This window comes from Rhea pennata, chromosome 5 (genome assembly GCF_028389875.1).
Source record: "Rhea pennata isolate bPtePen1 chromosome 5, bPtePen1.pri, whole genome shotgun sequence".
In the NCBI taxonomy this organism is placed as follows: domain Eukaryota; kingdom Metazoa; phylum Chordata; class Aves; order Rheiformes; family Rheidae; genus Rhea; species Rhea pennata.
The window spans coordinates 29869837-29884705 of record NC_084667.1 but is presented as its reverse complement, the minus strand read 5'-3'; the positions used below and the strand labels follow the sequence as shown (position 1 = coordinate 29884705).

General features: G+C 37.1%; 1 protein-coding gene across 2 annotated transcripts in view; it reads right to left on the bottom strand.

Moving 5' to 3' along the window:
• The window catches only part of DNAJC24 (DnaJ heat shock protein family (Hsp40) member C24), a 40516-nt gene extending 31878 nt beyond the window's left edge, over positions 1 to 8638 (bottom strand). For both annotated transcript variants that reach the window (XR_009958509.1, XM_062576585.1), the window contains exons 1-2: positions 8603 to 8638; positions 7160 to 7300 (exon numbers count right to left, since the gene is read on the bottom strand). Coding sequence is in view for 1 of the 2 variants with exons in the window: in XM_062576585.1 (XP_062432569.1) it covers positions 7160 to 7267 (108 nt within the window). In the remaining variant the exon portion in view is untranslated. The remainder of the gene's footprint in view (positions 1 to 7159; positions 7301 to 8602) is intronic.
• Between the last annotated feature and the right edge of the window lie 6231 nt (positions 8639 to 14869).

The following is a 14869-nucleotide window of genomic DNA, read 5'->3' as shown; positions in this document are numbered from 1 at the left end:
TCTCTACAGGATATTTATTTCAGACTTCTCATTTCAGAAATTTGAAATAAAATGCTAAGAACTACACCATATAAAACTACTTCTGCATGTCTTCAAAAGTGAGATAGAATACTTGTAAATATTAACTAAAGAAGTGTGTTTATATAATTTAATACACTGCCATATGTAAGATATTTTAGCCTTAAATTTTAATCCTACTGTAACTAGGGACACCTAATATTCATAAGTATGGAACACATTTCACAAAATGTCTTCCAAAGATATGTTAGATTCTATTTTTAATATACTTTGTTGCTATCCATAATTTATATAACCAGTGCAGAGAACATTTGAAAGAGGCATCATAAGAGTCCTTTACATAACATAAATTGACATTGAAGGTCAATTAGACATTGGCTAAATGTCATATTTCAGTAGTCTGATGCCTATTCTGTTCTTATCCACGTACCTGGAAACTAGAGAGAAAAGTAAAGTACTCGAAGCTGATGATCATACTTTCGCCAAGTGTTTGTTTAAACTATCATCACTTTATCAACAGGCTGGGTAAGCAATTGTTCACTTCCTGGCTTACTTTGTGATGCCATATATTTTAATCATATTTTATATTATATAAAAGTTAAAAATAACTCTTCTATAAAGACATTTACATTGTTCAATTGTTAAACTTTACTTAGTTCTTAAAAATCAAGTAAAAAGTTTTACTTTTTTACCTAAGTAATAAAAGAACAAGATGTAACTCCATATATATCAAGATATGGTAGATATCCACCTCAAGTGAGTATTGCAGACTCTACAATCAATATTGTCACAGCCCACTTTTCCTACTGTGATACCTTACTGTACTCCTTCTCCCTTCCTCCCTGCAACTATATTCATGAACTTTTTTCCCTCCTCTCACCTTTGAAAATTAGGATACCTTTCTGAGCCTGTCCATGCATAGGACACGTGCCCAGTGTATACCTTCCAGATGATTGCTGACCAGCCAGAACACTAATTGGTTAGCCACTGCATTTCGTTTGATTAGCCAGCTGCCTAATCGTGTCAGACATATGCTCTCATTGGTCAGTTCCCTTAACGAGAGCACGTAAGGCTCAAGGACCAACTGCAGCCTGCATTACATCTTCACACAATTCCAGCAGAGCAAGTAAGAGCTTTTGCTCAGACATGGCAGTCTGCATCACCATATGGGGTGGCATAACGCACTTCCAGAATGTTTGGCTTTTAAGTACCATCATGACATATACAATGAATTTCTGCTACCATCCAGATTTGTAGAAGTTCCTGTTACTGCAACATGATCACTGCCAGGGTAAATATCTGTTCTGCAGACCCACTACTAAAAATTATCATGATAATGACCTCTTCTGGTAAAAGAAAAAAAAAAGATCAGGTATATGAATTAAACAAAAGATCTTATGGTTGAAACAGCAGCAAGAACATCAGCATGATCATGATCTGACTAATCAAGCTGTTTGAACTAGTGACTTCCAGAATACTGAGATTCCTTTAGATGCTGCATAAATTAATAATCAATTTTGCAAGTCCCCACCTGTATTTTATTTGAATCACTAACAGTGGAGCAAATGCAAAGAACTGCTCAAAATAAAGCAGTCAAAAAGATCCTCCTTTTTATCAAACTTATTGTAATTGCAATAAAGAAAAATATGCCACTAACTTCAGTCAGCTACAACTAGGCTGCACTGAAAATGTTCTTTTTATACTGTCAAATTACAAAATCCATTTTTTTAAGTTACCTCAACTAGATTTAGAGAAGCACAATAATCTGCTAAGTATCTCCAGCAAATATGCTGCCATACAAATGAAAAAAATGAAAGATCTGCATGAGACTTAAAAAAAAAAAAACATAAACCAAGCAGACATGGATTACTCTCTAATTATAATCTTCATTATGAAAAGCATTATTATAAGACTTCTGATATCCCACAGCTCAAAATGTTTTCATTTTTAGAAATCAAACTCTCAACTTAAATTCAACATCCAAAGAGTCCTTAGCTGACAGGTACTTTCAGGAATAACTCTGAATTTAGTTTGTAACTTTACATATATGACCTCCCCTGAATTGCTAGTCCCTGCAAAATGTGGATATGTATATAAATCTGTTACAATACTATGGAATTCTTTTCTCCAGAGAGATAGATGTCTTTCCTCTACACAAGCTCAGCTGAACAATCTCTTCCTGAAATTATTTTGCATCTTAAATTAAACTTCTATTAATGTCATTTTCTAACATTGCTGACAGTCATTCTCACATATCTCTGATGCCGTTTTTAAATTTTATATTCTTTCAAACACAATAAGAGACCATCTTAACACTTTGTTTGTATTTATATACACACACCACCCTTTCTGATCAAAAGATAATCTTTGTACTGGTGTGTTAAGTGGCTCATTTTATCTCCTTTCCATATTAAAAATAGGAGCATCCTGAACACTCCTTGCTCAAATTATATGGATTTTCTTTAAGATTAGGGCATGCATTGTAACAGCAGCATATAATTTTCCTGCACAATAATTTTTTTCCAGTTGAAAGGTATCCTATAATATCATCAGTATCAACATGAACAGACACCTGATTTTCAGCTAGACAAAGCTTGTATGTTTGCTGACTTTATTTTCAATAAAGAGCAGTTTTCAGATATAGAGCCGCTATGTGAAAATTTGAAAACAATCTGGCAGCTCATTTTTTGACCACAAAATCCTAGACCAGAAGGTGATACAAAAACTGTAACAATATTATGTATACAGCCTAAAACTTGTTCATGCATTCATGAATTCTTACTGTAGAAACTGCAGCGTATCTACTTACAGATAAAAAGGCTGTATTTATCCCAAACATTTCAAAAACAGGATGAGGATGTTCTGAAGATAGAAAGATTAAACATTACATTCCTACTACTTAGACAAAAAGTAATAATTCTCAAAAATCCTTCATATCTCTTTTGGGAGTATGGAATCTGCAAGTTTTCTGTGCTTCAGAGAGCACTTCAGAAGGAATTTAATTAGAAATACATATTTTATAACCAACATAGCCCTATGCAAATATTCCTTGATTGGCTATCTTAAATTCCTTCTGAACTTTTTCAGAGTTATTGAGTGAAATTCTCTGCCAGAGAAGACACTGGCATACAAATCAATATACACTCAACTTTCAACCAGCATACACAGAATTTTGATTTTGTTTTAAAAATAATCTATTTACAAAATTGTCAGTAACATGACTATGTTCTATACTCAAAAGCCTGTGGTCTTCCACTACTATTGTCACAATAGTAAAGTATAAAGATGATCCAGGAATCAGAGTCACATGAGTACAGAAGAATTTTATACAATTTTTAAGTTTTATGGTTGCAAAGAAATTTCTAAATATTTAAGTAAAAGTTTATAATTAGAAGGTGAAACAAATAAAAAGTACCAGTTCATAAAAGAAAAAAAAGAATGATTTTTCAGGCAAATCTATATTGTTTTCTACGTCTACTTAATATTATTTAAAATATGGGATTGACATAATTCAGAAACCATAGTAAAATAATTCACTTAAAGATATGTTGCCCTAGTCGGGTCTTATGCACAGTTCCATTTGTTACGAGTTCATGTTCATCCTTAATTTGTTAGAATTGACAAAAAACAATTATATTTTAAAAAGAAATCAGTTCTAACTGAATTTGTGCTTGTGAGATATTTCTCACAATGTTCAGTGCAACCATTTTTATTTGCATACTACCCTGTGTTATTAAGGTCAGTGCTGAGATTTATCTGCAAATTCAGATATCTTTTGGATGACATATGGCAAGATCTGCAACTCTTCTTAGCCTACGAAATTTACATCTGCCTGTTCATTCAAGATACTAAGCATACTTGTGTTGACAAATACAGAAAATAGCAGATGGCAAAAAGCAAATGCTCAACATGAAGCATTGGGGATCATCTCAAGAAACCCTGGACTCAGGCATTTGCCATTTTTATTTTAACAGCAGAATTATGTTTTTTAAAAAAATCTAGCATTGATTATCCTGGATACTAATGAAAATCTGTGAGTAGAATATTCACTATTACGGAACGAATACCTTATTAATTGCAGTTGGTATCTGAGATCTTACCTGCTTTATAAACTTGTGCCTTTTAAAACAATTATGACAGTACAACTCTTCAGAAGGTTAACTTCTGCGCTATGCGTAAGTCAGAACTCTCTGTATTGACCATGTAATTTGACATGAAATCTCTTCATAAGCACCGCATGGAACTGTTCATCTGCCAATCCAGCTTCTAAACTGGACTTGCTCTGATAAATCACTACCACCACAGTGCAAAGAATTGCCTGGAGTGTCTGTATGTAGATCTGTCCGTACTGATACTACCCTCCCAACAACAACTTTAGAAAACCATAAATGAATGTTTTGTTAGAGGTAAGCAGCCACTAAGAGCTCTAAGTGCAAGCTTTACTTAGGGAGCAGAGGGGTTAATTTACAAGAATGGGACACAACAGGTAAACACTGTTTAAACACTAATAGTGAGCTGTAATGGACACCTAGGGAATAGCATCAGAACAAGACAAACTTATAGCAACACCTTCCCTTTCATATTCTACCAACATTCAGAAGTCCACACCTCAGGGATTTTCTGAACCAGACACATTAATTTCTGTGTTAGCATGACACATTGGACCCTTCTTTCATGAAGATCTAACAACTCTTTGAACCATGGAACCTCTTGAATTCAACAACATCCGTGGTAATGCTTTTCACACTAACTATGGAAAGTCCTTTTAACGAAGGTGTATGTTTTGTAGGCTCCAGTCACTCCTATAGCCAATGAGCTTTTAAGGTGTATAAAAAATAACTGTTTTATTACCATCATGTCTTTATGCTTGTCACAGACTACAGACTGACTAAGCAAGGTGCTATATCAGTAAATAGACAAACAAGAAAAGTCTGTAACAGTTCAGCTAAAAGAAAAAGATGAACAGAGAAAGGACATATGGCAACAGCAACAGACAAGCAGCAAAAAATCTGCCTTGGAGAAAATACCTACAAGTAAGCACCAATGTGGCTTTTTAATAACAATAATAATAAAAAAAACCAGAGTGAGTGAGAGAGAGTGTGCATGTGCCATCACTAACAGCAGAAGAATTCTGAGCCAAACAACATAGGAGGGAAAAAAAGAGTATTCCAATTTTCTCTAACATTTCCCATTGACCTTAAAAATAAAGAACACTGACCACTTAATTTGGAAATGCACAGATTCTAAAGAATAGTTAGCTTATTAAAGTACAGTTTTAGCAGCAGCAAAGTTTAGACAGTTATAATTACAAGAATTACCATTTTATATGCTTCAAAATAATTACATGAAAGTATGGTGATGTAACACTACAAGCCAGCACTATATTTTTAAGTTGATACAGAAGAGGAAATGCCATTTCAATTCTGTTCCATTTTATTCATGTAGCAAACAGCTCTGAAGACTCCTTTATATACGGTTTTAATTTAATTATACATAGGTCCATAGTTAAAGAAATACATTAGTTCCATCATAGTATTCAGTTTAAGTTAGCCACCTATCTGAACAGGAGAGATATTTTACACTGTAGTCCCTTCATTTTCATTAAGAACAGAGAGATCATTAAATTTTTATTTATATTTTTTCTAGTAATTCAATAAAACAAGAAATACTAAAATGTCCAAGGAAACAATTGTTACTGTTAAGACTGGACTAAGAAGCTTAGTTTCTAAAGCCTTCTCCAAGGCTGACTTTTCTCATATTTAACAGTGAGAACCAAGGGATTTCTGTCCTACATCTGCCTGCAAATCTCTTGTAAAGTTTTAACTTCAGAATCTTACTTCTTTGTGAAATTTGTCTGAAATGAATCCATGTACTAAAAGTTATTAGGAGGTACTGAGATGGGCTACTGTGCACCAAGATTGCTTAGAAAACCCAGCTGAAAAGTAAGAGTATCAAAATGTGTTAATTCAGAATATATTGGTGAAATTACCTTGAAAACAATTTAAGGGGACTGGAAATAAAAAAAAATAATAAAAAAAACCCTCTAGATTGACATTTACTTTACCTCACTTAAAAATTCCAGCTTTCTACCATATTAATTCTGACATCTCAGATCAAGCAAGAGAGCACATGCATAGCTAATCTAGCACCCTGCCAATACTGACTGTTTAGCTACCAGCTGTCTAAAGCAATCAATATAAACCAAGTTCTGCTCACCTTCTTTTCGTCAGGAATAGTAACTTGGGCCTTTCTTCTCTAGCAGTTCACAAAGTTTCATGCAACTTAAGAGTTTAATTATCTAAGGATTTCTATTTGTTCAAATTTGTTTGAAAATGGCCAACAGTATCAAAAATAGAAACAGTCAACGTCTCAGTGTCTCCTACACCATCTCCTTTTCTCAGAAAGCCAGGCCAAAGCATGATTTGAGCATAATGCCAGAGTTCAGGGGATGCAAGAGAACAAAGAACAATATGAAGTAACCTGGCGAACCTCTGAGATTCTTATGCATGGATACTAGGAGTACAGGAAAACTGAAGAAAATAGCAAGAACACGAAGTGTTAATGGATAGCCAAAAATACAACTCTACACAAATGCATCAGAAACCTTTAAATAAAATTTAAGTTAACATTCCTGTATTTTTCTCCTATACATTTTCTACCCCACTACTGCAGACTCTCAGGAAGAACCTTTTGCTCTTTGAAGATGCTCTATATTTATTATGGGTAACATTCAGGACACTAACTGCAGCATTATAGTAAATAGCATAAGCATTGATTAGTGCATTTCATGACTATGTACTTCAAACAATGAACGACCTTTCTCAGCCTACAAGCCTGATTACTGTTTCATCAAATGCTGGAGGAAATATATGTATTGATTCATTCACAAGTATTTAGCAAAGCTAGGAAATATATTGATATCTTGGAACCAGACCACCACCACCCACCTTACATAATGTAATGATAAGTCATAAGCTCTCAACATTTATTTCATAGTTATAATATCAGTTCGTTTAGCTTGATTTAAACATACTCTGATTAATCACATTTATACAAAAACTGTAAGATGAAGCCTGCAATTATTACTTTATTTGTTTACAAGGTAATTTTTGCACAATTTAAATAACAAAAATGTACTTACTAATAAAACCAGTTTTTGGTACTTCCGTTTTAGTTCTGTCAGACTGTCTGATGGCTTTGCACCCAAGATTTTGTACCAGTCCTTTTGAGCTATCCTTTCAAAGGCCATAGTCTGATTGGCTAAGAAACCACTTTCTTAGCGCTGCTTAACAAAATGAAATAATAATTATAATTTGAAAAGAACACTGAAAAATTAAAAGTGAAGAAATATGACAAACTACAGGATCATGAAATAGACAGTGGCCCTCAAGCATCTCTCTCCCTACATGAGATCTACAGCACAAAAAACAGTTTGTTAGTTCCCATGGCCGAAACATCCCACATATTTGACAACATATAGAAAATGATTTAGACTGTTTCCTTTCTTATCCCTAAGGATATCATGTTTCACAGAACTTCTTAGAATCATTTGGCACTTCAATCTCATAAGCAATTTTTAACCTACCCAAGTTACAAGTAATACATATTTTTATTTTAAAGCAACACTGTGATCAATATTTTAGAAAATTAAGTATACAAAAGTGTGAAACTTTCTTTTGTCAATCCTGGAATAAGACACAAGAAGTTAATGACAATAATGATACACTAACACTTTAGCTTAAAGCAGACCCCTATACACACAGAAGCCCCAAACTTGTAATAGCTGATTTATCAAGAATCTCCTGATATGGAATAATACTATTTCTCAGTAGAGTTTCATGTGATTTTTTTCCACCGTCAAAAGAAAATAAAAGGCTATTTTCCACTTCAGCATTAAAAAAATGCATGTAATGCTAATTTCTGTTGTACCTCAAAATTAGTGTTTTTTTTTTTTAATGGAAGACGTTTGCCTTTCAAACTTTGTTGAGACAAAAAAACAAAAACAAAAAAAAAAAAAAAAAAAAAAAAAAAAAAAAAACAACGAAGAGGGCAGGTATGACTACAGGATAAAGGCTCCTGTTTTCCTTTCAGTAAGAACCATGCAGGTATGCAAATATTTCCATTCCCCCTTCCCAGCCCGTACGCTCCGTCAGGTAAACTCCTTCTCCCAGGATGACCCCCCCCAAAAGCTTTCAGAACTACGCGAAAAAGGCAGGCACCCCGGGGTCGCACTCCGCACCCCGCGACCGAGCGCAGAAAAGGCCGGTGCGCCGCAGCGGAGCCGCGCCACAGCCACGGCCGGAGCTCGGCTCGGCTCCGCGCTGACCGATACGGCGGCGAACCGGCCGCCTGGATCCCAACCCGCGCCACAAGGAGCCTCCTGGGCCCGGGGGGGCCCAGCGGGGCCCTGCCGGAGCGCTCCCGCCGCCTCCTCAGCACAGCCGCCGCGACGCGGCTCCACAGGGGCGCGCGCGCCGGCACGGCCGTTAACGCCAACGGACGCCAACGGTCGCCTGCGGCGCCGAGCCGAGCAGAGCAGAAGGGCGCGCGCGACGCCTAGCCCCGCGCCACGACTCGCACCCACCTGCCCCGCGGCTCCGGCCCGGCAATGGCCGCGGCTAGTACAGGAGTTAACCCGTCCGGGAGGAAACAGCCGCCCTCGGACAGCGCTCTGCGAGTTGCGCGTGGCAGGGGCAACAGTCCGCAGGCCTCTGGGGCTGCTCGCCTGTTTCCGCCCGGGCATTAGTGGTGCTGGCACCAGCAGGAAGCGGATCTCTTGCCGGGGCGCGACGCCGTCGCCATGGCGACCGGCGGCGCTTCGGCGCGGCCACGACAGCTGCGAGGCTCGGTAAGTGACGGCGGCCGCCCCGGCGCCGGCCCCGGCGCGGCAGCTCGCACCCAGCGCCGCGGGAGCACCCTCCCGCCGCTCTCCCTCCGGGAGGCCGCCCCCGGGGCCGGGAAGACCCGGCGCGCAGCGGGCCCCCCTTGCCCTCCCCCACGACGGGACCGGCGCGTGTCTGGCCGGCGGCTCCGCGGGCTCCGCGCCCCTCTGCTGCCCCCCCCCCCCCGGGCCGGGAGCCGCCCTGGCGCCGGGCAGCGCTCTCCCGCCCGCTGCTTCGCCGGGCGCCCCCGCAGCGGGCGGCCCCGCGTCAGGCGGGGCGGCGGCGGCCCGGGCGCGGCGGCGGCGCCGCGGCCGCCCGAGCAGCCCGGGGCGGCCTCGGAGTGCCTGAGTAGAGCGGGCGCGTTGTGCGGACCTGGGCGGGCGGAGCGAGGAGCGTCGCTCCTGGGGTAGCGTACTGCTTCGCCACCGGGCAGCAAGACAGCGGGACAGGCGAGATTGTCAAGGAATTAAGGTGTATCAAGCCTGAGCTAAGCTGTATAGTCCCCTTTGAAACCAGGATGTGTCCCCTGAGGCGAAGGTTTCAGTATTTCCTAAGTTACTTTCCTCAGTTTGGCTTGCTGCTAGCCAACCAGCCCGCACGTAACCCCCAACGCCCGATAGCGCTTCATGTAGCCTGTGAAGAAGTACGGTTCAGGAAATGCTGTTTGTCGTGAAGGGGAGCAAATTAAAAGGAAAATTGTAGAAGATGTCACACAGTCACACAGTTTTAGTCCCTAAGTCAAAGACTCTTGAATGCTGCATGTAGAGTTTTTTCATTTGAATTCATTATAGGATTGGTGCTCGAATACAGTTGATAATGCAGTGTAAACTCAGTTATCTGAGAAATTGTTAGCATTTATATCTAATACTAAAATTCTCTGCAATATTATGCTCAATAGAAAATTGATTATAAATGTTATTGAAAGATCTCTGAAGTCAGAACAATTTCAGAGGTCAGAGTCTCAGTTTTTTTTTTTTCTACACGCTTAGCAGTAAAAGAAAATAGGCTGTTTAACATTACAGTTTGAGGTTCACAAACTGCAAAATGCATGAACTATGAAAAAAACTGTAGGTTTATCGGGCCTTATATTATATTCTTTGTGTCTCAGTTTCTTATTTAATGATTTTATCTATCCAGTTTGGGGGAAATCAGTCATGTTTTAAGCTCTTGTTGGGATTAGGTTTAGTCAATCATATTCTGTCTGCTTCTAATAAATTTTGAAGCTGTTGATCATTTTCAAGCCAATTTTATTAAATATTAAGTTACATCAAAATTTGTTAAAATCAAATGGCTATGTAGGAAAGAGAGACCCAGGATAAAACAGACAGAACTTTCGGCAGCTACTGGCTGCCACTACGGCATGTAGTTCAAACTAGCCATAGAATTTGCTGCTTTTCTCGTTCTGTCTCCAAAACAGAAGCAGATAAGTGACATGAGAAGTGCAACTTGTAGTGCAAGTCTAGGGTGTGTCGAAAAAACAAAGCAATTTGCACTGTACAGAGACTGAAATCATGGAGAGGATCTGGGGCTGTTGTAATGGGAAGGTATAAGAGATACAGGACCCAAGTCTATATGAAATCGTATTTCATTAGTTCCTTTTATATCTTCTACAAATTATATATATGTATATAATGTATATACATTTCCAAGGTATATAGAAGGTATATTGATTTCACTGCAGTTGAACACCTTAATGTGTTAAAGTCTTCTTCCCACGGTAAATGTAAGATAATTTATATATAGGCTGTGTTTTTCAAATGTTTTTATGAGGGAAATTCAACATTTTAATACATGCTTTATTAAAAACAGTTACATTGTGTTGTGCTATGTTGTGATAGAAATATAGGGAACAAATTTTCTGATTCATTTTTATGCGCAGCGGTTCCTTGGGCTACTGTGTTATATATTCATACAATAAAACATGAGATTGTTCTTTTTATTTTATTCTTTTAAGAAACAGTTGAAATATCCAGACCTTTTTGATTTTATCTACATTTTTGACTTGTGAAGACAGTCTGTATTTTTCAAAGTGTGCTTAATAAGTTTTTTGGGCTTTTTTGTTTGTATTGGTTTTATATTACTATAGAAGTGTACAAAAGATTGATGCAAGTAAACATAGATTTTATCTAAATCAGAAGGCAAGTCATTGTAAAATTATTTGCCATCTAGAACACTCAAAATATTTAAGAAATACGGAGTTTTGAGATGAATATATTTTTATAGTTGAAAAGTTAAAGTCATTTAATATAACAAATTCCCATCTGGACAACTGTGTCCCTGTCTGGACAGCACTTAAGTGTGCTAAAATTTAGCGTATGCTTTAGTACTGTTCTTAATAGGAAACACTGTTCCTGATTTTAGTCTGATAGCTTTTTTTATTTATTTTATTCCTGGTTTTCTAATGTGACATTAGAGTCTTCTCTACTTTTTGTATTTTATGACTGAGAAGAAATAGGATTCAGAGCAATAAAGTCAGAAGGAACCACCAGATTACTTAGTCTGAATTTCTCTATATTATGGAGTGCTGTATGTTCTAACTATCAACATTAGGAAATGAGAAGTTCTTTGCTTCCAATACAGTCTGTTTTGAAAGCTAATTACCCTATCATTAAAAATTGTGCCTAATTCTAAATTTGATTTTGTCTGGCTTCCATTTTCAGCTGTCATTTCTTATTACATCACTTGCCTTAAATTACAGGGCCTTTTAGCATCTAATACATACCAACACAATCAGGCACCGATGTTTCATTTCTGTTAAATTTAAGAGACAGAGCATTTGTAAGTTTTTCATAGTAAGATATTTTCTCTTAAATCATTTTTGTATTTTTCTTTTTCCATTTTCACGAATTTATTTTTAATGTGGCAATTAATGAGAGCTGTAGAGAATATTTTGTGATAGGCTCTTACCAATACTCCTTCTGGCCTACTGATTTCATTTTGACTATTCAGCTGAGTACAGCGAGGAGGATTCTTTTCAAATGAATTGTTCTGTCAGAGCTATAGTAGACAGCTGACTCAAGGAATGATATGGGTGAAAATTCTGTATTTTATCTCTAGGGAACACTTCTTTCACTACCAAACACAAAATAATTTGTTCGATTTTGAACAATGCTAGGCTTCATTTTAAACTAGATATTAAAATCCTTGGAAGAGGTCGGATTTAAAAAAATGATTAATACACATTTGTTTTTTCTTTTTTGAAGATAAAGGAGTATGTCAGAGATCTAAGTGTTCAGTTCTTCCAGAATTTGTTTTAATTGGGTCACATTTGTCAACAGTCAAAAAGATAAACAAAGTTTTGTCTCCCAGGAGATGTGTGATATGATAGACTAAATGTCATAATGATGTGAACAAATGAGATGTAACATGCACTGAAAATGTATGTTTTCCATTAAATTTTCACAAAATGATTGAAAATGTCTTGGGAATTATTTAAGCAATTTACGATATTGTTTAAAAAGGTACATCTGCGCACAGCGAGTACAGTCTTTTGTCGTTCATTAGCAATGTATTTAATGATTTTTTTTTTAAGTGATAGATAGTTAAGGTAACAGACAAGTGACAGATTGTTTGTCTTTAACGATTTCCCTGCTTCAGGCCCATTACAAAGCAATTAGAAATCTGACAGCATTTTTACTCTGCATTACTGATCATCTAAAGCGATGAAAAATGAGAGCTGATGAATATTAATTGTATATTTTCATATAATTATCATAAATTTTTACCTTGTCTAGTGTGCTGCAGGTGGAGGAAAGTCAAGGGATGGAAATCCAGTCAAATATGATAATTTGAATGATTTTAGGACTTAGTTTTTAAGTGCAGTGTCAGTCAGTCTCTAAACCAGGCATAGATTAACTGGGGGAAAGCTAAAGATACTTGCACCTTTCCTTCCTTTGTTAGCCCTGGCTAGCAGTTACTCTTGGTTTGTGTGACACACTATGGTTATGCCCTTGCAAAGCCTGCCCCATTTAGTTTGCAGTTGTTGCCATGCTTGTCTTTTTTCATAAATACTTACTTAATGTTTGTGTATTAAAAAATGTATTAAAAGCCAGGCACTTGGGATTCAAAAACCAGTAATTCTCATTTTTTATCCTCTTTGTAAATATATATTATAATATATCACTTCCTTGCAGTGTGCTTTTTTTTCCCCAGGGACCCCTGCCTCTACCGAAGATGAACAGTGTTCATATGACTCATTTGGTGAAGTATGGACCATTGTTCAAATTTTGCCTTGAAGATGAAATCATCACTTGCATAATAATCTGACGTGATAGAATCTTACTTGTTTGCAATCCCTATAAGATTTTTATCTTCATCCTTGTAAGATTGTCATTACCATAAGAAAGTTATCTCTTTTCCTGCATTTCCCTGCACATATCTGGCTCAGTGAAATGGGTGAATTAGAAGAATCATGACAAATATATGCTTATGTCACTAAAGTCTCTTAGAATCCCTGTACCTATGGAAGTCAAATAAAAAATGCATGTGAACATTTGTATTTTTTCCCCTTTCTTCTCAATGCTTGACTTTACAAACTTGATTATTTGGGCAGAGTAGTCACCAATGTATTATTCATATTACATTTAAAAGAACACATTAGCATTTTTAACACTGTTGCCTACCTTCCCAAATTACTATAGTGAGAATGAATAGGGAGAAGAGTGTTTCCTCATGGTGGCAAACCTTACTAAATCTGGTTTAGTCTTGGAGTGTAAGAACCTAAGAGCACTCAAACAGAGATAATGTGAACTTAGTCTTCTGTCTCTAACAGTGGCTATTAGTGGAGTGAAAAGATTCCAAGAAGCAGCACTAGTATAGGGAAATCCTTCATATGGCAAATCCTCTGAGATACAAACTTTTTATATTTACGTATAATAAGCCCAAGGTCCAACAATACATAGTTACTAGCACACTATAGTTTGAAATTAAGGATCTAATTTATCAGTTAACTAACATTGTTTGGTAGTGCTCTGTCAATATGGTATGTTTTAATCCACATTTTCATCATGAAGGGATTTTCTTTCAGAAGCTGAGCTATAGAAGGCTTAATTCCCATTCTGTTTTCCTGCAAATGGAAAACGTAGCATCAATAGGATGGACAAGTAACATGATGTCCTTAATGCTGAGGCCTCATGTTCATTTTAGTAAGTGTTATTTATGCTCTGATGTGGCCAAAGTCCAACTTTGTTCAAGTTTGAAAGATACACATCTAAAAATTAAACACTTTTTTCTCCAGTTGTATGCCAGTGCATTCCATTCCGTAGTACATGTTTTCATATGTTGTCATTTTAATCCTCATTGTGTAATGTTGGCTCAGACTTAATATAGTGGCATCATGCTCCTTGAGATTCTAAGAAAGGCCAGCTTCTCTGGGATACACATTATTCTCAGTATAACTCTGCAATTCAGAAAGGAAGGAGAGCCGTACTACAGCCTTTCAATTTTTCGTGTCTGACATGATAGTTTTAATACTCATCCACTCCTTCACTATTAAAATTGCAGTTATGCCTAGATCGCATGCAGATTTTTCAAATAAAAGGACTTTTTTTTTGTTCTATTCTCTTGTACATACATTCCCATTCTGCATAATCATATGCTGTTTACCAGGTGCATAAAGCCATACATTTTTTTCAGTCTTTTTTTTTTTTGAATTCTGATAATGAAAAGACAAAATAAGATTCCATTGGTTGTTAAAACTTGTTCTTTATTCTGATTTACTTAAATCAAATATTCAGATGTATATCAGAACTTATCAGAACCTGGGCGTGTTTAATGTCACATTGGTTACTTGCTAAGGCAAACTGCAATACATACGAAGACAATGGAGCGACAACTTTGGTGTCTGGTGATGCTTGCAAACATAACAGATAGACAGTATTTCACAGTTTATGTTCTTCTTGATAAATGTAATTATCAAATAAAATTTTTAGTTTTGGTATTTAGATTATTCATTCTATTTTAATTGACTT